Source organism: Pongo abelii, chromosome 13, assembly GCF_028885655.2.
Source record: "Pongo abelii isolate AG06213 chromosome 13, NHGRI_mPonAbe1-v2.0_pri, whole genome shotgun sequence".
In the NCBI taxonomy this organism is placed as follows: Eukaryota; Metazoa; Chordata; class Mammalia; order Primates; family Hominidae; genus Pongo; species Pongo abelii.
Window position 1 is genome coordinate 43,178,136 of NC_071998.2, and position 27,409 is coordinate 43,205,544.

General features: G+C 38.2%; 2 protein-coding genes across 15 annotated transcripts in view; one reads left to right on the forward strand and one right to left on the reverse strand.

The window, feature by feature from the left end:
• Window positions 1-379: 379 nt before the first annotated feature.
• Window positions 380-27,123, reverse strand: LOC100454701 (putative histone PARylation factor 1-like). Its single transcript, XM_054519867.2, has 4 exons — window positions 25,900-27,123; window positions 23,102-23,261; window positions 2,584-2,756; window positions 380-618 (listed from the first exon to the last, which is right to left on the reverse strand). Exons 1-4 carry the CDS (start codon window positions 25,903-25,905, stop codon window positions 487-489), a joined length of 471 nt encoding a protein of 156 aa, XP_054375842.2. The 5' UTR covers window positions 25,906-27,123; the 3' UTR covers window positions 380-486.
• Window positions 26,599-27,409, forward strand: part of FREM1 (FRAS1 related extracellular matrix 1) — a 271,959-nt gene continuing 271,148 nt past the window's right edge. For all 14 annotated transcript variants that reach the window (XM_054519857.2, XM_054519849.2, XM_054519856.2 and 11 more), the window contains exon 1: window positions 26,599-27,401. The gene's annotated coding sequence lies outside the window, so the exon portion shown is untranslated. The remainder of the gene's footprint in view (window positions 27,402-27,409) is intronic.

Here is a 27,409-nt window from a genome sequence, read left to right on the forward strand (position 1 = left end):
TTGCTGGGAGTCACCTGGAGATACTACCCAAAATGCAGTTTGGGTAGGTTGGGGTCAGGTACCCTGGAAGAGTGCTGATATCATTGTCATGAGTTTCCTTCTGTTCCCCCGCTCACCCACCATAAACCCAATCCTTAAAGCTATAGCTATTAACTCAAGACTCAGAAGAAATATTCTTAGTTGCCCATATGATAAATATCGAAACAGGACTCTGTAAGGATGGTCTAGTTAGCCACAGGAATTAGACAGTGGCTTCCTGTGACATATCAGAGGGTGACTTTAGTTGTCTTCCAAAATGTGATTAGGGTTACCATTTAGATGATTTGACTGCCAACTGCTTGCACATTAAAGAAGGAAAACCAGGCAGAAGAACCTTATAAACGTTTTTAGTAAATGTTTATTTTTTGTATTCCTTAAAAACAAAACAAAAATTACAAGTTTAATACTAGTCCTTTGAAATACTGTACACCAAACAAACCACCTTACTCATGCAGCAAATTGGTCTATGTTCTCTTTTCTTCTATTTGCCCGATGATCCTTCATAATTTCTGCAAACAGATTCCTCTTCAACAGATTATATGCAAGAGGTAAAAGCTGGCCAGCAACTTTATGAAAATACTGAAAAATAAAAATATAACATTAAGCAGATAACATAGCAGATATCCTAATAAGTAAGTAGCAAAAAATATATAAACAAAGCACTTGTTTAACAAAGGCTACTTCCAAAATCATTTTAGCTATACCCTCAAGTGATTAGTGAACACAATTTAGGGACAGGCACCTGGCATTCAAAGAGGCAATCTTGTTGCTCTAAAAGACTAATGGCATATCTTGAAAATAAAGAAAACCAAATTAAATTTGAGTTTCCTTATTCCTTTAAGTTTAATTAACTTTTTCTCACCCCAAACTATGCCCATAAATGCTTTTTATTCTCTCCAGTGTATTCCCAGTCAAAAGTTTGTTTTATTTTCCTTCACTGATTAGGTAAGAATAGCTATGCCGAAAGTGGGTTTTCAGGCCATATTCCCTTTATCCTCAAATTCCTTCTCTCCCCCATCCCCAACATGTACTGCCTCCCATTCTCTGTTAAGAGTCACTGCCTTAGGTTTATCAAAAGATTTTAGATTACTGCTATTATCTACATATACCACCTTTTTGTTGATCATAATAAACATTTAGCCCTTAACATGTGGTAGGTACTGTGCTAAACCTTTTTATAACTCTTATATGTTATTTCATTCTCACAACAATCAAGTTTGCTACTCACTGGTTCACATCTTATAGCTCTACTTATTTATGGCTAGGGCCTCTCTAGCAGGTCAAGCACTACTCGGATTGGTTAATGACTGTCATTGTGGCTGTTAAACATTTTGATTATTTTTACTGATAACTATCTATGAGGTAGGAAAAGAAAAGTCGTATAATATTGTTTATAGCAGGGTTCTCAAAATGTACACCCCTGACCAGGAGCATCAACTTCACTTGTTGGAAATGCAAATTCTCAGGACCCACCCTGTAACTCAGTCAAACTTGGGGAGGGTGGGGAGAGCGCCAGTGTATGTTTGGACAAGCCCTCCTGATGACTCTGATCATGATAAAGCTGGAGAGCTACCGGTTTAGTCTTGCTCCTCCCAGTGTCGTCTGTAGAGCAGCAGCATTACCGTCACCTGGGAGCATGACAGGTATGCAGTCTCAGATCGCATTCCGGACCTACCGATAGAGTGCATTTTAACAATGTCTGCAGGTGAGTCACATGCATTTTACAGTTTGGGAATTACTGCACTGATTTAGGCACTGACTCTGGAACCAGACTACTTGTGTGAACCTGGGCAAGATGATTTGCCTCTCTGTGACTTGGTTACAAAGTAGGTTAAATGAGAATTAAATGATCTGCGGATGGGTATGCACTTGTACAGGTAAAGAAACAGAAACAAAGGTGTTGGAAAGCTTGCCCAATCCTACACACTGGGGAAGATGTGATTTACAACCAGTTTAGCCGCATAAGCATGTCATGCCGGCTACACCTTATTGTCTCTTTGACCTTCAGGCAGCTATGGTTGAGTAAGCACTGGTTTAGCTATTAAGTAAAATTTTCTTATTTAATGAGCAATTAGTTAATGGTAAAACAGCATCTCTTATAAAGGTTAAATAATTTAAAGTGTACTTTTCATCTAAGAATTCAAGCACAATAACAAATACCCTCACCACAGTGGAAATGAAATGGAGCCTAAGGTGTATGCACACACCCCCATACTTACCCCAAACGTATACACACAGAAAGAAGGCACATCCCTATAATGTGTCTAATACATAAATTCACTTTAATGTAAGCCTGAATGCAAATAATCTTGGCTATTCACCTTTGCTAGAATGTAAGATGAATTTCACAGGTTTTTAGGACATCTGCTTTTAAAAAAAATCACTTCAAAAAGTTCATTTTGAAATACAAGCTGAATCCCTATCTTACCTCTGCTGGAATTTGTGGGTATAAATGTGCATGTATTCATGTGTGTATGTGTCGGGGGGAGAGGAGGGAGGTGTGGGGGGGGGTGCCAGGTGGAGGTTTTTTTTTTTTTTACTCACATGTGAGCCATAGCAAAAGAGGTCCATTCCCAACTCAAGCCCCATGCCATAATCACATTCATCATTAGCAAACTGCACAAAAGTCATCATTTCCTGAATGGGAGCAAAAGCTTTTAGTCTCTCATCATCACTTGCAGCCTCAACTATTGTCTTGCAAATTCTCTTGAGGTCAGCTGAAAGAAATCAATAATATAGAAGATTATCTACACAGTTTGAAAACGAATCAGTCTTCAAAGGTAAAGAAACTATAAAGAGGGTTTTTCCTCCTAAGACTTTTTGTACTAATACAACTTGTGCCACCTTGGGTAGTAATCTGCAGCACTGTAATTTAGAATGGCAATTTGGTAATTTTTCTACATAGGATTCAAGCTTAAAAATGGCTTAAAGATTTCTTAGTGACTATTTCACAGGATTTAGTCTTTTTAAAAAATTTTTAAATTTTATTTATTTATTTATTTATTTTGAGATGGAGTCTTGCTCTGTCTCCAGGCTGGAGTGCAGGGGCGCGATCTTGGCTCACTGCAACCTCTGCCTCCCGGGTTCAAGGGATTTTCCTGCTTCAGCCTCCCAAGCAGCTGGGACTACAGGTGCCTGCCACCATGTTCAGGGGATTTTTGTATTTTAATAGAGACGGGGTTTCACCATGTTGGCCAGGATGGCCTTGATCTCTTGACCTCATGATCCGCCCTCCTCGGCCTCCCAAAGTGCTGGGATTACAGGCATGAGCCACCGCGCCCGGCTACAGTCATGATTTTTTTGAAAGTCTATTCCATGGTGGCAATCATGATTTTACATAAGCTTTAAAGATTCAGCAGACAGGTCCAGGAATTGACAAACTTGGGCCAAGCCTGGCTCACCCCGTTTTTAACTACCCTCAAACTAAATATTTTTTCATTTTTAAATGGTTGAAAAATAAAACAAGATTGTAATAGATTATGTAGCCCACAAAGTGTAAAACATTTACTATCTGGCCCTACATAGGAAGTTTGCCAGCCTGGTCCATGCACTATATAGTTGCCTCTGAATCTGAGAGTTCTACATCCTTAGCTTAAACCAACTGCAGATTGAAATACTCAGGAAAAAAATTAAAAAATACAGATTTTAAAAATATAGTATAACAACTATTTACAAAGTGTCTATGTTATATTAGGTAGTCTAAGTAATCTAGAAATGATTTGAAATATACAGGAGGATGTGCATAAGTTATGCAAATACTACACCAACTTACATAAGGGACTTGAGCATCAGATTCTGGGTATCCTTCAAGGTCCGGGTACTAAGAGACAGCTGGGTTAAAAAAAGATCCAAGTAGGCAAAATTTGTTCTTTTTGCCCTGTCCTACCTTATTTGTTAGAAAATTACTGACTTGTGGTGAATTAAAAACAGAAAAAGACAACAATGTAAGAGACAAGAAATCACTGCAGAATTAAACCTTTAAAACCTTCACCAAAGTGAGAGAAGAGTAGCCATGGCAAGCGTGCGTTTGAGGTAAGAATAGAGAGACAATGTCTAATATTTGCCTGAAGAATATATTTTTAAAAGTTAAATTTCAATTTTGGCTTTTAAGATTTTTTTCATTCTTTCTGGATGTTAATGTGCATCAGATTTCAGGATGCAAATGAGATGGAAGTATCAACAATATCTAATTAGACTTCCTTTTGACAAATTACATGTCCTTTTTGACAAACTGTACTTCTTTGAGAATAATAATGAAAAGAATGGATATTATTCAAACAAACCAACAAAACATTTCCAAACAGCTGGCTGCTACTGGAGGAGAGGAAGACTGGTTAAAACATTAACAATTATACTTAAGAATGATACGTGATTTTAAATTATATGTATGAGGTACAATGTTCTGATGATACTAACACAAAATATAAGGTATAATAATACCAAGGATGGGCTGTGTGCAGTGGCTTACGCCAGTAATCCTAACATGGGAGGATTTGGGAGGCTGAGGTGGGAGGATCGCTTGAACCCAGGAATTTGAGACCAGCCTGGGCAACGTGGCGAGACTCTGTCTCTACAAAAAATAGAGAAATTAGCTGGACATGGTGGTGGGCACCTGTAGTCCCAGCTACTTGGGAGGCTGAGTGCAGGAGGTCCAGGCTGCAGTGAGCCGTGATCATGCCATTGCACACCAGCCTGGGTAACAGAGTAAGATCCTGTCTCAAAAAAAAAAAAAAAAATGATTACCAAGGATGGTATTATAAAAATATACTATATACTAGGGCTTTTAATCCCAGTCTATGAATATCATTTGATTCAGTCTTGATGACAGTACAGAATACATGCTGTTACCCGAGTCACAAAATGTGTTTTCTTCCCTTTCCCACTTTTGGTAGATCGATATCATGTTGAACGAATGGCAAACTTCACCACCTATGTTTCTAACTATCTCTAAACAGTAGGGAAATCATCATTCTCAGTATAACTATCGCAAGAACAAAAAACCAAACACCGCATATTCTCACTCATAGGTGGGAATTGAACAATGAGAACACATGGACACAGGAAGGGGAACATCACACTTCGGGGACTGTTGTGTGGTGGGGGGAGGGGGGAGGGATAGCATTGGGAGATATACCTAATGCTAGATGACGAGTTAGTGGGTGCAGCGCACCAGCATGGCACATGTATACATATGTAACTTACCTGCACCTTGCGCACATGTACCATAAAACCTAAAGTATAATAATAATAATAATAATAAAAAAAGTAGTGACGTATTTGTTGGTTTGAAACCTTTTAAAAATTAAATTATTTTACATAAGATTCATGACCTTCCTTTCTTCAGAAAAGTCAGTGCTGATCATTTCAAGGAAACAGATGAGGCTTTCTCCAAAAAGCTCCTTAAGGATGGAAGATAAGTGGTTCCTCCCTGCGCCCATGGGTGTAACTGATTGATTGGGACCCTTAGAATCTCTCTCACAGTGCTCCAGGCAGCCACTACAAGTCAGGGTGGGTATGGAAGTGAAGACCTATTTGTCTTCTGTTAGCAAATAATTTAAAGTTTATCACTTTCCAGTATCACAGTTTCCATTTTTACACATGCCAAGTCACATGTGGGCTAAAAAGAATAAGCAACTTATGTGAATTACTAAGGTAGAATAACACTAAAGAACAGAGATGAAAATATTCAGCTCACCATCAGTACAAGGAAAAATATGTTCTTCCAGCCATAAAATATTCTATAGAAATTTCATTTAACCGAAGCCCAAACTTAAAGAACATGAGTGAAGCCTTAAATTAATTAACTATTCAAAAATGAAGGCTTAAATGTTTCTACTCAAAATACTCAATTAATGAGTTAGGAGTTTCACTGCTGAATTCTTACTATATCCCTGCCACTACTATCAACTAGAATACTTAAATTAAGCTACAGTGGTTGTGTCAAGGTAAAAATCAGGCAACTAGGCAGGCAACTCTTCTTACTTCAGATAGTAGTATGCACTCTACAGTCAGAAAACCAAGTATGAAAACTAGTGCCCTCAGCGGGCATGGTGGCTCACGCCTGTAATCCCAGCACTTTGGGAAGCCAAGATGGGTGGATCACTTGAGGTCAGGAGTTCGAGACTAGTCTGATCAACATGGTGAAACCCTGTCTCTTCTAAAAATACAAAAATTAGCTGGGCATGGTGGTGGGAGCCTGTAATCCCAGCTTCTCAGGAGGCTGAGGCAGGAGAATCACGTGAACCCAGGAGGTGGAGGTTGCAGTGAGCTGAGACCCTGCCATTGCACTCCAGCCTACAAGAGCAAGACTCCGTCTCAAAAAAAAAAAAAAAATAAAAGAAAACCAGCCCCTTACTGACTAATGCTGAGCACCCTGGGTCTATTTCCTTTGTGAACATGGGAATAAGACCTACTTTAAAGAGTTGGGTGAGAATTAAATATATGTACATCACTTGTTATAGTGAATCATGACACTGACATTTAAGAATTGCTCAATAAAAGGTATCTTATTTGCTAAGTTACAGTGTTATTGTAAGAAGCTTCAAAGGGTTAAGAACAAACTTAGTTGTGATTTACTAATCACTGTCACATTAACAAACTGCCAGTCAATTGTACCTCCTGGGAAATGACACTAGTCAAGAGCAAGATTAGGTCCTTCATTCTTACATTTTGCTACCACTTCAAAACTAAATACAGAAGGATCTAATGCCTAGAATATTAGACTTGGACATAAAACCCCAGAACCACAACTACAGTAGGGTAACAGGCTTTACTCCAGGGCACTACAATTTAACATCCATCACCCCAAAAGTTTTAGAGACTGCCCATCTCTACAACAAATGTGCCCAACCTTTCCCAAATGACACAGTAATCATGCTTTTTAAAGTTCTCTCTGTGAGCAGAGACATGAAAAGAAGATGACTTCGAGTAGAAGCAGAAGACTGACCAGTAGCTAGAGCCCACACTGGTCCCATCAGAGACTACTTGCCTCTGGCTTCAAAGAGGAGATATAAGACAGATCAGCCTGTCCAAGTGTAATATAATACAGGCTACATTTTTTCCAGTACCCACATGAAAAAAGAAACAGCTGGGGCAGGGAGGAGGAGCTAAAAAAAAAAACAGGTGAAATTAAGGTATTGTATTTAACCCATATTCCCAAAATAGTAGTATGTCGACATACAATCAATACAAGAAACATTTAATCCTGTTTTAATTTACATAAACTAATTAAAATTATACAAAATTACACGCCAGGAACAGTGGCTCACGCCTGTAATCCCAACACTTTGGGAAGCTGAGGTGGGTGGATCACTTGAGCCCAGAAGTTTGAGACCAGCATGGGCAACAGAGTGAGACCTTGTCTCTACATGGAAAACAAAACAAAAAACACCAATTAGCCAGGCATTGTGGTGCAGACCTGTAGTCCCACCTACTCAGGAGGCTGAGACAGGATAATTGCGCCACTGCACTCTACCCTGGGTGATAGAGTGAGACCGTGTCTCTCTCATACACACACACACACACACACACACACACACAGAGTACAAAATAAATAAATAATACAAGTTACAAATTTTGTTCCTTAGTTGGCAGCAGCCACATGTGAGGTACTCAGTGGCCATCACACTGGACAGCTTAGCCACATTCATCTTCCCTATGGCACTGCTCTAAGTGGCACGAGTACAGCAAAAACAAGTCCATATGAATAGTTGCCATCTAAGACATCTCTCTACTGGCTGGAGACTCTGCACAGTAAAGTTTGAGAAGAACTGCATTAGAGAACTGGTTTAAATGCAGGTGTCCAGGTCACAACCCCAGAGACTGGTAACTACCAAGGCTAGTTAGTTCTGTTCTGGAAAATAGGTGGCCAAATACGTGTGTTGGGCAGGAATACATGGTTCCTTGAGAAGGTGGTAAGTTTGATTTCCCTTTAAGTTTTATCCCCCCAGAACAGGATGATCAATAAAGGAATACCAACAGGGCTGTTCACAATAAGGGAATGGAGATGAGGGGAAAAGAGTTGAGAAGCGATTTTAATTCTCGATTTTCAAGATGGCAATAACTAGATTATGTGCAGTGGTCCATTTTGAAAGTGTTTTTATACTAATATATGAAGTAGTTCAGGATCTTGGGCTTCTGAAGGCTAAATCATTTTACATGCCGATGAAAAAATGTTCACAAAGAACCATAAAAACACTATTTCAAAAATTACTATTTTGCAAGTTGACTGTAATGTCAAAGGTTTGGAAGTAGTTCCAAAAAAGTAGGCAATAGGTTAAAATTCTTTAAATTCTCAAAAATAACTACCAAATTTTGAGCACGGAGGCAAGCATTTTGCTAAGTATCTTAATACTTGTTTATACCCCAAATTCCCCTATGAAGTGATTATCATTAACTTCATTTTACAGATGAAAAAGACAAGGTTTCGTGGGGTTAAACAATTTGTTCAAGGCCACACAGCTATGAACTCAGTTTTAATTCAGGAATAACTGACTCTAAAACCAAAGCTTACTCTTTATTACCAAGGTCTAGCGACTGTCTCACAAAAGTTATATGGAAATACCTACTTCCCAATATAAGCAAAACTTTCCTACATATGCATTAACATATATGCATGTGTTTACATATGAAATATATTACCATCTGTTTCAGGGAGCTCTCTGTATCCAACAACATTTTTATCTACCGGAGGAACCAAGCCTGTACCATGAAAGGTCTTTGTCACAACCTATGTTAAAGAATAAAATGTAATCATGGTAAATAGACATTAAAAAAAAACCCAAATACATAAACCCTCAACATTTCTGCCAAAATGTAACATTCAATGACATTTTATTTCAGTAAATTTGGACTCTAGGGTAAAAATTTAACACTATTTTTTTCTCGAAAACTAGCTAAAAGTCAAACACTTGAAGTAATCACAGAACAGTTAAATAATTGGCTTTTCTTAATTGTGCCAGTCACTTGGAAGTCTGCATCCTGATTTGTTAAGGAAGAACCCAATACATCCTAGAAGGCAAGCCAAAATATCAGCTTCCTCTAAGGTCAAAGTACCTTCTTGGTAGAAACACAGAAGAACCTGGGTCTAAAAGAAAGATGGTAAGAAACAGTTTTTGTCAGCAAGAAGATATGGTAGGACAGAACTTCTCACCTCCATCTTGCCAAATTCAGACCCCCACATTTTTACCTGGAATATTTAGGCTTGTTGGAAAACTCCCCAAAAGTAGGGCAGTTTCTAGGTTTGTGGTGTCTTTTACGGAGGCAAATCACATAATCAGTGAGCTTTTATCAAGTGTTAGTCTTCAAAGACAAAAACAGGCCCAACTACAACTACCACCATAACCCTTCCAGTTTCCATTCTTCCTTTAATTCATGTTAGTGGCACTATTTTTAGGTCTTTCCTTAACAAAACATCTGTACAAATATTCCACTTCTTTGTGCAATTCAGTGAAAAGTTTCCAAGGCAGAGGAAGCACACAACCCAAAAAGCAAACTCCAATTTTAAAGGCTTCTCACCTAAGTCTCTATATCTTAAAGCCTTTTTCTCTCGAATCTCCCTATTCTCCCAGTCTCTTGCTTCTTTCATCACCCTTTATTAAGCTGCCAGAAAGGGCAGATTATTCAAAGAAAGTTATTACACAACTGCTTACCACTTGGGAAAAAATGAATTCATTGTCTTCTATCGTAATCTTTATATCAAGATAATTTGCAGCTGGATTTCAGAATTAAATGTAAAAATAAAACCATAAAACTGCTAGAAGGTAAATTAAAAAAATAATTTTGTGATGGAGAAGAAAAAGTTGACTGTATAAAAATAAACTCTAGTGAAATCAAGAACACAAGACAAATTGATAAAATATATCTGCAAAATATAACAGTAAATAAAAATTAATGTCTTTATAAAGAAGCCTAACAAAGGAAAACACTAACATCCAAGTTAGAACACACGTAAGAACAAGACTAATTCTAACCCTGATAGAAAAATGAGCAGAGTTCAGGCAGTCAAAAAAAATACTATGGCCAACAAAAGTAAAAAATATTTAACATCCTTTATAATTAAAGAAATGCTAATTAAAACAATGCAGAATTTTATACCTACCAGCATGGAAAAAACCAAAAGGACTAAAGAAAACTCCACAAAATTAGAAACAAGCAAAGAAAAACTACACACACACACACACACACACACACACACACACACACACTACTTTGGACCTGATAATACTATGTCTAGGAATTTCTTCTAAAAAAAGAACCAGATAAGTATGCGAATAAAGGTATAAAAGGATATCTATGGCAGGGTTGTCTGTATTTGCGAAAAATCTTAAGCGACCCAAACTTTGAACATAAGCACAGTATTCTGCAGCCACTGAAAATTATGAGGTAGATCTTAAATTGGCAATATGAAATGATAAACATAACATATTCATAAGTGTAAAAGGTGAGACATAAAGCAGTGATAAAGAAAAAGACAGCAGTGCTATAGTTGCCAACTCAGGATGAACAACATACAGTAGGAACCATGGTAGATGTATGTTCAGATTTTTTACAGATGATTACCTTACTAATTGTCCATAAAGAGGTATCAATTAAGAAGTAATCAGAATCGTAATTTGATTATGAAGAATAAGATTACAAACTTAGGAAAACTGTATAGGAGTGGGTGACATCCTGACACATCAGATTACAGGTGGATGGAGTGACACACCATCATTTTATGCATATTTAACCAATGTTCCTTATGAAGAAATCTAGGTATGGAAAAGGTGAAGTGGCAGAGAGCCAATTAATAAGAAGATGGGGTGGAAAGAATGCTAAATATGGAAAATATGAAGTTGGGTTTTGCATGTGTCATTTAAGATTTTGGGCAAGACACACAAACCTCTATAACCCTCAATTTACTTATCTATAAAATAGGCTGATAATCCCAACTTTGCAGGTTTGTTGTAGGGAGTCAAATGATATAAGGATTCTGCATTCCAAAGTATACTAAGTTACTGTCAGTATAAAAACACTGATTTCTAGTGTGCTGTACAGTGCTCTATCATACTAGAGTGGATATATTCTTACACGCAAGGACAAAGCCACTAACTCACATATACTAGTGGAACTTAATTCTTCAGTAGAAAAATATGAATTAAATGAAGATCTCACAAAAACAATAGAAGAACAACCTTATAATAACAGAAAAGGGTTTGAAAGTATAATCATCAATGGGGGTGGATTAAAAACATGATTGTCTTGTAAGTTCTTTTTTGTCTTTGTTTTTACCAGCTGTTTTTGTATAAAGAACAAATACTAAAATGAAACTTCATGGGGGAGGGGTCTAGGACAAAAATATCTATGAAATTTAAACCTGAATCATATCTTATTTATGGGGAAGAATTAAGAAAATCTCCTCTGAAATAAATTATAGCTTGTGGTAGAAAAATAAGACTGATAAAATAATTTGCTAACAGCTGTTATGTATATTGATGCTCAGACTTTAGTCAAAACAAATTAGGAATACATTAACTGGGCTACAAATGCTACCCTTCCCCCTAGTCACAAGGTGGGAGAAGCTTCCTATGATAACCAGAAAGGTAAATGGCGATATAAAATCTTAACTTTTAAAATGCCATGTTGTAATGAGTTTCATTAAAGTGTACGTTTTAAGAAACTTTCCAGTCTATAGGACTAAAGAAAGAGTGCCTAGAACTTATCAGAATATCACCTTTGCAGCTGAATCAAGATCAGAGAAGGAACTGACGTAGGATTTAATGCCTAAGTACACTAAGGTACTTCATTACCAGTGCTAGTTTATTAAGGAATAACAAGTTCTCCATTTAGCTTAGAATATTCAGATGAACCAGCAAGGGCAGACAAACAGTGAGAGGCTGGAAGAGACTGGAGAGGCCTCATTCCAGTGACAAGTGTTTTTTTTTTTTCCCCCAGAGGCCATAAGAACAAACTCCTACAGAATTCTCATTTATTCCAAAGCAGAAATCTTCCAGCTTGTCATTAACTTACTCTGAAATCTATAGCAGAAAACCAAAAGAATCCAACCCTAAGAAGTATTTGCTCCTTTACAAAATACTCCCCTCACACTGCAGACATTAGGAGAGATGCAAAAGGAAATGATGAGATGAATAAGGAAAAAGGAAGAAGCACTGCTTATATACACGTTTACTGAAGAAAACGTACCTATGTAAATTTCATTATGTACAAAGCAGCTTTCACTTAACTTTATGAAGTGATTAACTGATAAAACAAGATTAAAAGAGTGGTAAATACTGGCATGAGTTATTCAGCCACAGCAGTGATATCACCAGTTATGCAATTCAACCAGTGTATCAACCCAAAGGAGCCATCAGACCCCGGTTTCAGTGCCATCCTCCTAGCACCCCTAAGGGACAGCATCCAGCTCTTAAGATAGGGCTAGAGAAGAGAAGGGCAGGGTAGAGATGGGAAGGAATCAAGAGGGGAAAAAAACTCTGCTAAATAGCAAAACAGAGGCCAACAGATTAGAGTTATACTTTCTTATCTCTCTGTTTCATCTTCATGGTTCTCTGTTCGAGTGAGTACCCCAGTTCTCTGGCTGTTTCTGTGAGTTTTTCATCTACGTTTTTGAAGAGATTGGTTTTCTTTTTGTCTGTTACTTCTTTACGTTTTTTCATCAAATATAATCTTAAAAAGAAGTAAAAGTCCTCATTATGTTGCAGGCCACTATACTAAGTACAAAGACCTTTGTAAGTTGAGCCAAGTTAAAAATGTCGAATTCCATGCAAGAATAAGTCCACAGAATACTTACCAACACTTTTCTCAAAATCCTTAATAGTTTTCTTCAAATAAGAGAAAAGTAATATTAATAAAGACTGCCAGTAACAGAGAAAATATTTTTCAAATTTATATTAGCACTCTAATGTCGACAATAGAGATATAAGAAATAGTTACAAAGCTGAGATTAGTCAAGTTTTAAGTTGTATTACTTGATACTAAGATGTGGCATGCTACTTTGGAGAAGTCTGCCCTAACAGAAAAAAAAGTAGACATCAAAAAAAACTCCAGCACTTTGGGAGGCTGAGGTGGGCGGATCACTCAAGGTCACGAGTTTGAGACCGGTCTGGGCAACATGGTGAAACCCTGTCTCCACTAAAAATACAAAAATTAGCCAGGTGTGGTGGCATGCGCCTGTATTCACAGCCACTCGGGAGGCTGAGGCATGAGAATCACTTGAATCTGGGAGGCGGAGGTTGCAGTGAGCCAAGATTGTGTCACTGCACTCCAGCCTAAGACTCTGTCTCAAAAAAAAAAAAAAAAGCAAAATTTTGTCTCAAAAAAAAATTTTTTTTTTGCTCTTATTGCCCAGGCTGGAGTGCAATGGCAGGGTCTCAGCTCACTGCAACCTCTGTCTCCCAGGTTCAAGCAATTCTCCTGCCTCAGCCTCCCGAGTAGCTGGAATTACAGGCACCTGCCACCATGCCCAGCTAATTTTTGTATTTTTAGTAGGGACAGGGTTTCACTATGTTGGCCAAGTTGGTCTTGAACTCCTGACCTCAAGTGATCTGCCCACCTTGGCCTCCCAAAGTGCTGGGATTACAGGCATGAGCCACTGCGCCTGGCCTTTTTTTTTCACTTTTAAAGAGAGGACACTGTTACAATAAGGTCAATAGATTTTTTTTTTTAATGTTGAAATTTGTGTTAAGAAAAATTTAGAAAATGTAAAAGGAAAGCAAAGCTACATTATAAGCTTATACAAAAGCATAATCCAAAGTAGTTTTCAAGAGTATGTAAATATACAGCATGTTAATGACACTTATGGAAATAATTTTATATTTTATCATAAACAGGTTAAGATTTTTGCCATCAATGTAAAACGTCAGGAGTAAAGTAAAGAGTGGGAAGGAGTGCCAGACTCCCAGGAAGAAAGTTACAGGGAGTAACAACTCCTAGGAAGAAACTCACTTCTATTCACTGCCAGCATCTGAGAGTTTGTAGTATTCCCTACAACACTATTATCAAAGGGCTTAGAAAATTTATAGTAGATGCTAGTCTTAGCTTCATTTTACTTATCAGGAAAAAAAAAAAGGCACAGAAGATAATCAACTTACCCAAGTTCAGAGAGCTAGTGGATTAAACCAGTAGAGTTACCAGTACAGCTGGTAGATTAAAGTGCCACCCACTATTCACAATAGCAAAGACTTGGAACCAACCCAAATGTCTATCAGTGACAGACTGGATTGAGAAACTATGACACATATACACCATGGAATACTATGCAGCCATAAAAAAGGATGAGTTCATGTCCTTTGCAGGGACATGGATGAAGCTGGAAACCATCATTCTCAGCAAACTATCACAAGGACAGAAAACCAAACACCCCATGTTCTCACTCATAGGTGGGAATTGAACAATGAGATCACTTGGACACAGGGTGGAGAACATCACACACCAGGGCCTGTTGGGGGGTGGGGGGTTGGGGGAGGGATAGCATTAGGAGAAATACCTAACGTAAATGATGAGTTGATGGGTGCAGCAAACCATCATGGCACATGTATACCTATGTATCAAACCTGCACGTTGTGCACATGTACCCTAGAACTTAAAGTATAATAAAAAAAAAAAAGTGTCACAGAAACCCAAGCCACCAAAATCTAACTTCTGATTACAGCACACAGTTATACTAAATCTTACTTTCAATTATTACCAGCTGTATGTCTAGAGGATATGTTTATATCAACCATAAAATGCAAATTTGATGTCAGTCCTATAAGAATCAATCTTTACAGTCTTCCTCAACACTCTGGCATGGCATATAGCTATTCGAGTACCCTGTGCTGTGTATTTCCACACTTTCACACACATACTGCTCCCTTACCTAAAACATCCTTCTTTCCTTTCTTTCTAGTAAGTTCTTAGGCATCCATCAAAGCCCACATAAAATATCCTCTTTTACCTCCGCCACTACTTAAGGCACTTGGTAGCTGCCTTCCCATACATATGATATTATTATGAACTATCTCTGTAAGTTTTTGTCTGTGCCTAAACCTACTCTAACACTCTGCTGTGTGATGCTTAAAGATAAGGTGCAATGTGCAACTGAAGCCATAACCATGAACATTTTGTGCTGTTACTTTAAATCCATTAGAATGCCTTGAATGCAAAAGAATTTGTACCCATGCATGTTATATGGCATCATGCAATGGCCCTTTGGAAATAGTGGTTCACTAAATTATATAGATGTAAATGTTGACGCTTATATATCAGATTCACTCCATTACATAACATTAGGAAAAAAAGCTATCAAGCTTACAGTGGTATTACAAGTTTCTCAATCTATTTTTTTGTTCGAAACCTTGAATTTTATCACTGGCAAAAAATAGTCAGTTGTTTTCTTTGGTTCATTTCAAAAATTTCTGCCAGTATCTAGACCTACATAACCAGGCCTTGTCAGTGAGTTAGTCTTTCTAAAAGTGGGAAAAAGTTCATCTCAAAACTCAATCATGCAAGTGCTTTTTTTTCCCTTGAGACAAACCACAGTACTTCAGTATGAGAAATGCTTTCTAAGTATTTCCTATTTCACCACAGAATGTTAAAGAGATATACTCAATGGTAGACAGCTAACACATATATACTCCATCGCTGACGTTTTTTTCCAGAGACAGGGTCTTGCTATATTGCTCAGGATAAACTTGAACTCCTGGGCTCAAGCAACGCTCCCACCTCAACATCCTGGCTCCATCACAAACATTCTTAAATACTTCTGCATGTACTGCTGTGAATAATGCAATGACTGCGGCTACTCTTGTGGCACTATCTTAATTCCCGCCAAGATGACAACAGTATTACCCATCATTACCTTTGTGCCGTTGGTGCAAAAATAATATTTTATTATCACAAATAGTTTTGACCCTAAAAGTCCCTGACCCAAGGTCAAAACTATTTGCCCTAGTTATTTTAGGAAAAAAAATAAGGCAGAAGGAAAAAAAAATCATTCCCAACTTTGTTGTTCAAAGATATTTAAAAATTGAATATGTTTATTTCCATATGCATTACCCAGTATGAAATGGAATCATTCTACACTATTGTTATTTGCCCACTTCATAACAAATTCAACAAATCAATACCAAGGTATTATAGTATATGGATAGTTTATATTTACCTAATCTCCTCTATTGCTGGATATGTTGCCAATTTTTCATTTGATAAACAATCTGTAATAAACACACATATTTCTGTACCTGTCCAAAATCCCTTTGATGAATATCTGGAAGTGGAATTGTTAACTTAAGGGTATAAATGTATACTTCACATGGTACCTGGCAATATCATCTGTCAAGAAATCTTAGAATATGGTGCTTTAAACATTTTTCAAACTGCTTTCTACAAAGGTTTTATCAATTAACACATCAGTAAGAGTTCTTATATCCTAATCATCGTTGATTATTACCATTCTTTAACCTTTGCTGGCTTAATTTTCATTTCTTTAGTTACTGTTAAATCTTGCAGAGACAATTCTTTCTCTGGGCATAAAAATTTGTTGATCAAAGGTCTGCCTTGAAAGACCTTACTCTGTCTGCCATAAAAATAAATTTTAAAATATATAAAGAAATTAAGTGTTCTGATTAGCTGATTTAAGAAGGTGGTACTCAAAAAACTGAAACCATTATACTTTAAAAGTACTAAAATAGTTATATCTCAAATAATTTTTTTACCCCTGTGTTTGAGACAAATTATTGAAGGTAGTTCCTCAAGTAGTCACTTGCTGATCTTCACCTAAATTATAAATATTATCACTCATGTATTTTTTTTTTCTTTTTCATTGTCTGTGTTCTCCAATTAGCTAAAAAAAAAGGATACCAGAAGAGTCTAGGGTTATGTTAGATGACCACTATTATATTACCTTTCTTTTTAAAAAAGATTTCTATTAAGACAAACATAGCTAATAATACAAATGAAAAGTTAGGTTTGTTTTTTTAAAAAAGACAGTCTCACTATGTTGTCCAGCCTGAAAAAATTAGGTGTTTTTACATGCCAAGGTATTGTAAAATTAATATTTATGGAGCATTTACTATGGGGCAGATACTGTGCACAAAACAAAGTCTCTGCCCTCATGGAACTTAGATGCTAGTGCAAGAGACAGAAAATAAGCAACAGTTTCTAATAAAGATAGCACCAATTTAAATTGAATAATAAATCCAAAGAGTTTAAAAGAACTTACAAATTACAAATACCAAGCAAGGTTTTATAGGAAACTGAGAGGTATTAGAAAAGAAAGAACATTTTTGGACATCTACAATGTAGCTGCCCTGTAGATACACCAGTAGTATGTACGTAGCACAGTCTAGTGGTTGTACTAGGTTGATTTAGTTTGAATTTGCTTTACTGCAAATTTGTATTACCAAATCACAGGGAACAAAAGCCCTTTAAAGGGACAGTACTAAAAAAGGTCAAACAAAACATAATCTACTTGTATTTGAAGTGGTAAAGTTTGCTTTCTTCATTACAATGCAAACTACACAGCCGCTGACAAATGAAATCATTTCAAGTCACGTCTGTGGCTGATATAGCATAGACTGGCTCACTCAGCTCTATTCCAATCCCTTACCCATGAAAGTTTGCTGCATTTCCCATACTACTCTTTAGCCCAGGCTCCAGATGGGAGCTAGCTTCTTCCAAGCAGCTGCAATAGTTTGAAATCTCAGAGGCAGAAGAGATACCAGGTGGAGGCTGTGCTTCCACGATCTCCATCAGTGAGCACTGCTGTAGAGGCATCTGATAGTTCTGCAGCAGCTGTAGCTGAGATCCCAGCACCTGGTTCTTAGCTTTATGGGGGCTGAGAGGCAAAGGGTAGGGCATCCATTTACCTGGCACAGGTTATACCAAAGGTAATATGGTCCTAGAGCCATCCATTGTGGCAGCAGTTCTTGATTTCCCAGCTTCCTGATGGTGGCAGAGAGATAAAATCCACTGTGAGCCACACAACTGTCATTCCTGGAAGCTCAGCCTGCCCCCTCAGCCATTCCAAGGATTTTATGAGCATCTCTTTTTACTTTATTAAACCTTTCTGTTTAAACTATACACAAGTAATGAACTCTTAACAAGTGTTTAAAATCAGATGTCTAAAAAAACTTTTGATTTTGCCATGGAACATCTGAGGTCGAGTATTATTAAGAAAAATAGTTACATAAGAGGTGTAGTTTCTGGTGAAAAGTGACAAAATAACAGTATAGATAAGACTACCTGCAAAAGTCATGGAAATTATCTTTAGAAATCTACAGTTATGGGCTTGCCTCAAACCCGCTTTGTTTTGTTTTTTTTGGAGATGGAGTCTCACTCTGTCGCTCATGCTGGAGCGCAGTCGCGCAATCTCGGCTCACTGCAACCTCCGCCTCCTGCGTTCGAGCAATTGTCCTGCCTCAGCCTCCTGAGTAACTGGGATTACAGGTGTGTGCCACCAAGCCCCTGGCTAATTTTTTATTTTTAGTAGAGAAGGGGTTTCCCCATGTTGGCCAGGCTGGTCTCAAACTCCAGATCACAGCAATCCGCCCACCTTGGCCTCCCAAATTGCTGGAATTACAGGTGTGAGCCACTGTGCCCAGCCCCTCAAACCCCCTTTGTAATGGACTAATATAGTATAAACATTGTAAACCTACATAAACATAAGAGAAATTGAGATAAAATATTCTTAGTTGACTGCAGCAAATACATTATCTCCATTTGGAACAATTACACAATTTTTCTTTGCTTCATTTATACCAACATATACAGGAAGTCCATCAGGAGAATCCCTGTTTGAGCAAAAGACATTAAAAATTTAGCTGCCCATAATTTATATTATCAGGCAAGTTGGATTTTAGGTCTATAGACAACAACTTACACCTTTTTTTTTTTCTCTTTTTTAAGGCCTCTTTTATAAGGGCATTTTTTTAAATTGAAACAAATTTATCGTTTTAAGCTCCAAGTTTCTTAGGAACATCTATGATAAATCTTAACTTATATAATGGAACCTAAAACTAAGATTCTTAGGACCTAATTGCTTTTATACTCAAATACAAAAAAACGAAAAACAAGAAAAAGGACTGTAAAACATTAGAGATGAAAGGATCCTATTTCCATATATAACCAATCCTTTTATTTTAAAATTGAGGAAACAAACACTGAGAGGTTAAATTACTCAGCCAAGGTCCTAGTAAGTTAGGACCTTGGCTACAGCACAATCAATTCCTAGCCCCATGTGTATTCTACTGTACTACAGTACTTCTTCCTGGGCACGTTCCTTATATTACCTTACATTTAATCTTCACTTTAAAGGATAGCATCTCTACTGGTACAAGCGGACAAGGTATTTTCCTCCTGGAGTTCCTCTATTTCCTAACCTTCTAAGTATCTTGCATGCATTCATTTAATTCTCATAATATTCCTATCAGGTATGTACAATTATTATCCCTATTGTTACAAGACTGAGTCACAGAAAGTCACAGTCACTAATGATACAGGGTCACACAGACAATAAACAGGAGGACAAGTGTGACTCCAGAGATCACTCTTAGCTCCCAGTTACCACTCTGGCACCTGGAAGCACATAGCTTATTAAGGACAAGTCACAACAGCTGCTCTAAATTAGCTTTCTTGGGCCAAGAGTTATTCTGAACCCAAAAGGGAAAAAAAAAGTTTATAAGGAAAGGAAAAACCAGTGAGATTAAACCTAAACAGTTTACCCATCCTTAGGGAAGGTTAAAATGGTAATAGCAAGAACAACAGATGGCTCATATATCCAGGGGAAAATATGCCTTTCACCTTGGGTGAGGCTAGTGAATAACTATTTATCCTCATTCGCAGGACAGCAGCTGTATTTTAGAGGCAAAGAAAAGATCCTTTACCTGAAATACCCCATGTGGTACTGAGTTTATCTCTAATAATAATGGTATGGAACTCAGGAGGATCATAGTAAAACCTCCAATGAAGGTTAAAATTCGGGCCTGTTGATTTTTTCTTCATTTTATGTTTTCCAGCAAAGATATTATAAGGATCAACTAATTGAAGTCCAAGGCTTGCAGAAAGTGGATCTCCAAAGAAAATAAATTTAGACGATACTTTCTGGAGACAGACAGGAAATAATGCTTTTAGTGAGTAAACTATTTCTAAGCAATTGTCTTAAAAAACTTTCTAAAGTAAAAGAAAGTCTTGAGTTATGTGTGAAGGTGTCAGTTACAAACATTCAATGGAAAAGAAGTCATAGTAACAGAAAACAGGATTTCCTCTGAAATTTACCACTGTATTAACATCTCAAACATTCCTGTTGTTTCTTATTTTAGCCAAAGCAAGACTAGTTTATATTCCTGTAGGCCCATTACCACACTGCAATTAGCCTCAAATACTTGTAGTACACACAGGTTAAGGGAAAGAAAGATAGCAAAAATGTGTGGATTAAGAGTAGTAAAAAACAAGCTATGCATGGTGGCTCATACCTGTAATCCCAGCGCTTTGGGAGGCTGAGGCAGGCTGATCACCTGAGGTCAGGAGTTTGAGACCAGCCTGGCCAACAGGGCAAAACCCCATCTCTATTAAAAATACAAAAATTAGCCAGGTGTGGTGGCTCACGCCTGTAATCCCAGCTACTTGGAGGCTGAGGTACGAGAATCATTTGAACCCAGGAGGCAGAGGTTGCAGTGAAACGAGATCACGCCATTGCACTCCAGCCTGGGTGACAGGGTGAGACTTTGTCTCCAAAAAAAAAAAAGAGTAAAAAACATTTATATCCCCTTTCCTCTACCTCAGCTAATCACACCAGATTCCCCTCACTCTTTGACAATCTATTTGGCCAACCCTAACCCTAGATGATTCCATCTTCCTTCTCTATTCACAGATCACAGTCAGTGTTACTAAACCACAAAGACATGAAGTCTGTGCAATGTACAATGTATAACTTCAAATGGGTCCTTGATGCTTCCAAGAGGGAGGGGAGCACTCCAGGCAGGACCCAGTTTTATAAGGAGGCAAGGATGAAGAAAGCAAAAAAATTCCTGTAAGAGGGAATAACATGAATAGAAGCATGGAGATAATTGGACAGGAAAAATAGTTCAGCACAACTGGAGCTTAGGAGAGCATACACTAATTTTTAAAGCAACAAGAAAACTAAAACCATCCATCTCATTAGCCAAAGATAACACAGTTAATACTCTAATATACAGTAACAAATTTCCATACTCTCCACCCCCATGAACAGATACAAATATGTAACAAACTCAGATGGATTGTTTTGTAATCTGCTTTTGTCCTCCATCCTGACGCACTTAAATTTTTTGATTATTTTCCATGCTATTCAATGTTATTTTACATGATTTTTTAATAGGGCATGATACTGCATTATAAAGACGGAACCATCTATTCTCTTACTGATGGACATTTACTATTTCTTTTTTCTGTTCTAAAAATGTTTCAGTGAACATCTTTGCTAATGTTTGTACAGACATGACTATTTTTAAAGAAACTGCTACACAGTTCTGTTCTGATCTATTGGCAAAATTCAGAATATGTATCAATATACGTTTCCATCAGTAGTGTATGACAGTGCTTACTAGTTAAAAATTTTAAACAGTACAAAAGGTATATAGTGCAAAGTAATGATCACAGCCTATTAACAGTTTCTTTCTCCTTTCAGAGCCAAAGTAAGCACGTAGAAAAGTATACAGGGATATGTGCGTACTTCCCCCTCCCCCTTCTTAAAAAAATACCAATGGTAGCATAATCTATACACTGTTCTTTTTCAGTTAACATATTTCAGGCATGATAGTTTATTATTTCCTAAAAATCTGCCTCATTCTTTTAAAACAATTAAGATCTACTGAAGAGATGTGTCATTGGTAGGCATTTAAGCCATTTCCCATTTTTTTGTTTAAATATCCTCAGACATAATTCTTAGTTTATCTAATCCATAAGACAAGTTCTTTTTTCTTTTTTTTTGTTTTCTCGACTGGTATTTCTTTTTTTTTTATTATTAAAGTTCTAGGGTACATGTGCACAACGTGCAAGTTAGTTACATATGTACACATGTGCCATGTTGGTGTGCTGCACCCAGTAACTCGTCATTTAACATTAGGTATATCTCCAAATGCATCCCTCCCCCCTCCCCCCACCCCACAACAGGCCCCGGTATGTGATGTTCCCCTTCCTGTGTCAAGACACGTTCTTGGAAGCAGAACTGTTAAATCATATTCAAACTCCTGCAACATATGAAAGTGCTTACCTTCCTTCACATTCCCCCAGAACGTGATGAAATTATTTACCTTTGCCAATAAAATAGGTGACAGTGGCATTACTGTAGCATTAATCTATATTTCTTACTATATTTTCTCTTACTAGAAACATCTTGGAAAATATTCCTTTTCTATGAACTGTTTATATTCTTGGTTAGGCTTTTTTAAAAATTATTTTATATATATACTTTTTTTTGAGACAAGATCTCACTCTGTTGCCCAGGCTGGAGTGCAGTGGTGTGATCTAGGCTCACTACAGCCTTTGCCTCCCAGGTTCAAGTGATGATTGTGCCTCATCCTCCCGAGTAGCTGGAACTACAGGAGTGCGCCACCACACCCAGCTAAGTTTTGTATCTTTAGTAGAGACAGGGTTTCACCGTGTTGCCCAGGCTGGTCTCGAACTCCCGAATTCAAGTAATCTGCCTGCCTTGGCCTCCCAAAGTGTTGAGATTATGGGCGTGGGCCACCCTGCCTGGCCAATTATATTTTTTAGAGACAGGGTCTTGCTCTGTCACTAAGGCTGGAGTGATCATAGCTCATTGCAACCTCTAACTACTGGGCACAATGAAGGATCCTCCCATCTCAGTCTCCCAAGTAGCTAGGACTATAGGCACTTGCAACCATGCCTAGCTTTTTTATTTTATTATTTTTATTTTTTTGTAGAGAAGAGGTCTTGCTATGTTGACCAGGTTGGTCTCAAACTCCTGGTCTCAGGCGATCCTCCTGCCTCAGCTAGGATTACAGAGTGTGAGCCACCACACACAGCCCATTTCCTATTACATTACTTTTTCCATTTATACAAGAATGATTCTGGAGAAACTCACCAGCTGGTTTTTCAGAATCAAGTTCTTCACAGAACTTCCAGAAGTGATAGAAATCTTCAGGTAAAGAGCGCTTATAATGATTTTCTACTTCTTTTTGAAGGTCACTGGAGACATCAGCTTCACAGAATTTACTTTTCTTCACATCAACTGTTTTTTCACACTGAAAATTGACACACAAAACTTCAGTTCTCCGAATTGTCTTTAGTAATTTCAGTAACTCTCCTTGCATAACAGTATCACTCACTCTTGTTCACCCAACTCTATGAGATAGTATATGTGTTTTCTTTAAAACTCTCTAAATGGTGATTGAGTAAAATCTGGGAATTCATTTGGGCACAGAAAAAAAGAGTAGTTTATATGGTGGTTAAGAGGAATCCATACAGCAAGTCTTTAAATATATTTTTCTAAGATAATGGAAACCACAAAAAACAAAAAGGTAAAAATGAAATAGTAAAGAGCAGGAAGAGAGGAATAAAGAAAGGGCAGGCTTTGCCCTCTTTTGGTTAAAGGTGTGGGTCTTTTAAACAGATTCATTGATCACATCAGAAACAAATAGAAGTAACTGGATATAAGCAATTCATCAGTTAAAAAGCTGTTTCTTCAGCAACATCCAGAGTTGTCTGAGCTATTCACTACAATCATTACCCATCCTTAAAAACAGATACCTCCCTTTTGATTTTCCAAATAAAGAGGGAAGGATAGTGACAATGTTAGACATCCACAGTTCCTAACAAAGCAGAATAGCACTAAACTCTAGGCCAAAAATCCAGTTATTTCAGAAAAGGCCTTTTAATACCAGGATTAGGTTACAATACTTATCTCTAGCACCACCACAATATAGGTTCAGTATGCTAGGTTTTATAATGCCTATTAGATATTTGATAAATTTCTCTAAAGATAATATGCTTAATTGGAGGTTACATATGTTTAGTTTTCTAAGAGGCAATCTGTTTTTCTTTCTAGGAACCTAGATTCTTTCTTTTTGGATTAAGTTCTTTCTTTTTTATTCTTCCTACCTAGAGCAGCGGTTCTCAACTGGTGGTGATTTTGCCCCCTCTCACGACCCCCGCCTGGGGACATTTGGAGACCTAGTTAGTTGTCACGAATTGGAAGAAGGGTGCTAGTGGCATCTAGTGGGGCAGAGGCCAGGGATGCTCAAAATCTTACAATGCCCAGGATAGGCATCCTCAACAAAGACTACTAACCCCAAATGTCAACAGTGCTGAAGTTGAGAAATTCTGAGCTAGACGTTTCTCATATTTATATTCCTCAATTTTCCCAGTAGGCTGAAGTTTATTAATGTTATGTTGGGTATCATTCAATATCTACAAAATGTATTTATGAATCAGATGACATAAGAATGATCATGATGGCAATGATTTCAAGAGCAAACAGAACAAATGCCTATTGGTAGAATAGTTATAAGGCTTCCCAACAATAGAGTATTACACTTAATATTACAGTTGACCCTTGAGTAACAAGGGTTTTAATTTTGTGGACCCACTTATACACGAATTTTTTTTCCAACAAAATGCAGATTGAAAAATAACAGTATTCTTAGGATGTGAAATCCACTTAGAGAGAGGGCCAACTTTTTGTATACTCGGGTTCCACAGGACCAACTTTGGAACTTGGGTATGCTCGGATTTTGGGATATGTGAGAGTCCTGGAACCAATCTCCTTCATTTACCAAATGGTTACTGTATGGCTACACAATATGGACCTATCTATATTAAATATTTTTAATGAGGAAAAAAGTTCTTGATTATATGCAGCATGATAGCCTTTTTATGAAGTTCAAAAACTAAAACTAAATATTGTTTAGGTATACATTCATAGGAGATAAGCCTATTTTTAAAAGGCAAGGGAAAACAAAATTCAGGATAGCTACATTGAACATGAGTGACAGGAAGAAGGCTAAAGGGAGAGGAGAGAGGTGTAGATGTAGAGCTACTGTTTCAGTTTTGGGGTTGGGCAATGGGTTCACAGGTGTTTGTTATATTAACATAAATAAGCTCAAAAACAATCAAGAATTGAACAATGGTAACAGTTTATTGTGCCAAGGATTATAATGCATCTGATTTAAAAAAGAATTACGTTGAACAAAAAGGCTTTTGAAAAATGAATCCAAAAGTGAATATCAATAGTAAATAGTAATAGTAAATATAATAGTAAAAACAAGTAGTAAGTCATACTTATTGAGAACTTATCTTGTGCTATTTCACTGTTCTAAGCACCTTCTGTGAATTAACTCATTTAACCCTCAACTATCTCACGCACTAGATACTATTAACCTCATCTTACAGCTGCTGAAGTTAACTTCCCTACGTCCCTAACTAGGAAGTGGAAGAGAAGGGATTTAAACTCAGGTTTAAATCTGGCTCCACAGCAGATTCTCAACCACTTCCTGTTGCTTCTCCAACCGCAAATATAGAACAGTAGGAACGTATGAAGTCCTGAGCTATCCTATCTTCTGTTTTTATAACTGTCTTTGGTCAGACTTTCAAAGACTGGCTCCAACTGAAGATGTTAGAAAAGGCTTAATCTGCCTTGCTGAAAGGCAGTTTTGCTTAATGTTTAGGTTGCCTGGGTTGACTCCTGACCCTACTGATTTCCAACCTTAGGCAAGTTACTTAACCTCTCTGTGCCTTGTTTTCTCATCTGCAAAAAGGGCATACAGTACCTCTATCATAGGGTTGTTACAAGGAATAAGTTATTATATGTAAAAATACACAGAACAGTCCTAGCACATAATATGCAAATGGTGGCCATTATGGTTATAGTCTCAATAGACTCACCTTCATTTCTGGTATTGTATTTCTAGCTAAGCACCTCACGCCACCAAAGCAGTTCTTCACTGAACCTTCAAAGAGAATTTTTTCAGCTCTGCCTTAACTCACACAGTAGTTCAGCATCTCCATATCCCTAACAACTAGAATTTAGGACAGCTGTCCCCTTCAGAGGCTGCATTTCTCCTTTACCCTGGTATTCCTAGAATGCATGACCCAATATGAAGAATGCCTATACACCTGGCCCTTCACTAGTTAATTAAGCCCTCCAAGAATGTCTCATACCCTGTCCGATTTATAAGACTGCCAGACTAAGTTTTCTAAAACTTTAGTTATCACAATGGCACTTCCTTCCTGTCTGATTCCCCTTATTGCTACTGTAGTGGTTACAGAACTTCCGAAATCGTAGTAAAATATGAGATAATGCACATACTTTTCCCCCCTCCCCTCTCATAGTGCTTTTATGATCAGGTCCCTCTTACTTTCCCATTTCTCTGGCTCCAGCCAAGCTGAACGCTCCGCTATGCTCAAATATCTCCTACACTTTTACGTCTCAGACTCTTCTCTGCCTTCAAAACCCATTTTCAAAGAGTTGTCTTAAAAGTCTTCTTTAACACCCCCTGGGACTTGTTAAATCCTCCTTCCGTGTTTCCATAGCACTTTCTACAAACCAGCGTTATAATCCCAAACAAAAAAGTCACAGTAGAATGCATATTCGCTTGTGTCCCCCCTCCCCAGGCCGGAGGCTCTACATGGAGCAGGGGCAGGCGGGTTGACCCCAAATCCGCAGGGCCCCGCAAAATGTCTGGTATGTAATCGGTTCCCAATCTATCTGGGTGGGCGAATGAATGAAACGTTGGTTGGCTTAATCCGTTTCCCCAGGAAATGCGCCAAGAGGAGCTGGACAGAAGATGCAGAGGCGCCACTTTCCTGGTCCAATCCCCTACAGAGCGCGAAACAGCGACCTGGGCAGGGTCCCCGCAGCAAACCGCAGCCCCCGGACACACAGCAAGCTTAATAGTCACTGCATGAATGAAACGCGCTGCCTCCTGGTACCCTGGCTGTCACCCAAGGCGACCTGCGTAGCCCTCACAGCCTTTCTGGCAGTATCTGCGGCCCCGCCCCCGAGCCGGGCCTGCGCTTCCAGCCACCGCCCACCATTCTGCAGCTGCAGCGCCAGCCGAATTCCCCGATCCGCGGCCGCTTCCGAGAGCCGTCAACTGCTTCCGGGTTCAAAAGCCTCCAATCCGAATCCCAGCGCCGCTCCGGCGCGCCAATTTAGGGAAAAGGCTCCGCCCATGCCCCGCCCCCTGAGACCTGGCGCCCGGCGCATTGAGGCCCGCCTTACTCCCCTGCTGGGCATGGGGAAGGGGCGTCTTCTGTCCTTGTGGTCCGCTTCTAGGCTTTTTGGAGCATCTTCCAGGGTCATTCCAGAGACCCCCCCCAGACTACTGAATCTGAATCCGTTAGGGTGGTCCAACCTTCCTCTTCAGGTGTCAACTAGAGGCAAGGTTGGATA

What these genes read in the sequence shown, in the direction of transcription:
- LOC100454701 (XM_054519867.2), bottom strand. An exon ending in TGATTCTGAAAAACCAGCTG is followed by an intron (nt 2,757 to 23,101) that starts GTGAGTTTCTCC and finishes GATTTCTTTCAG; the next exon opens with CTGACCTCAAGAGAATTTGC. An exon ending in TCTTTTGCTATGGCTCACAT is followed by an intron (nt 619 to 2,583) that starts GTGAGTAAAAAA and finishes TTTATTTTTCAG; the next exon opens with TATTTTCATAAAGTTGCTGG.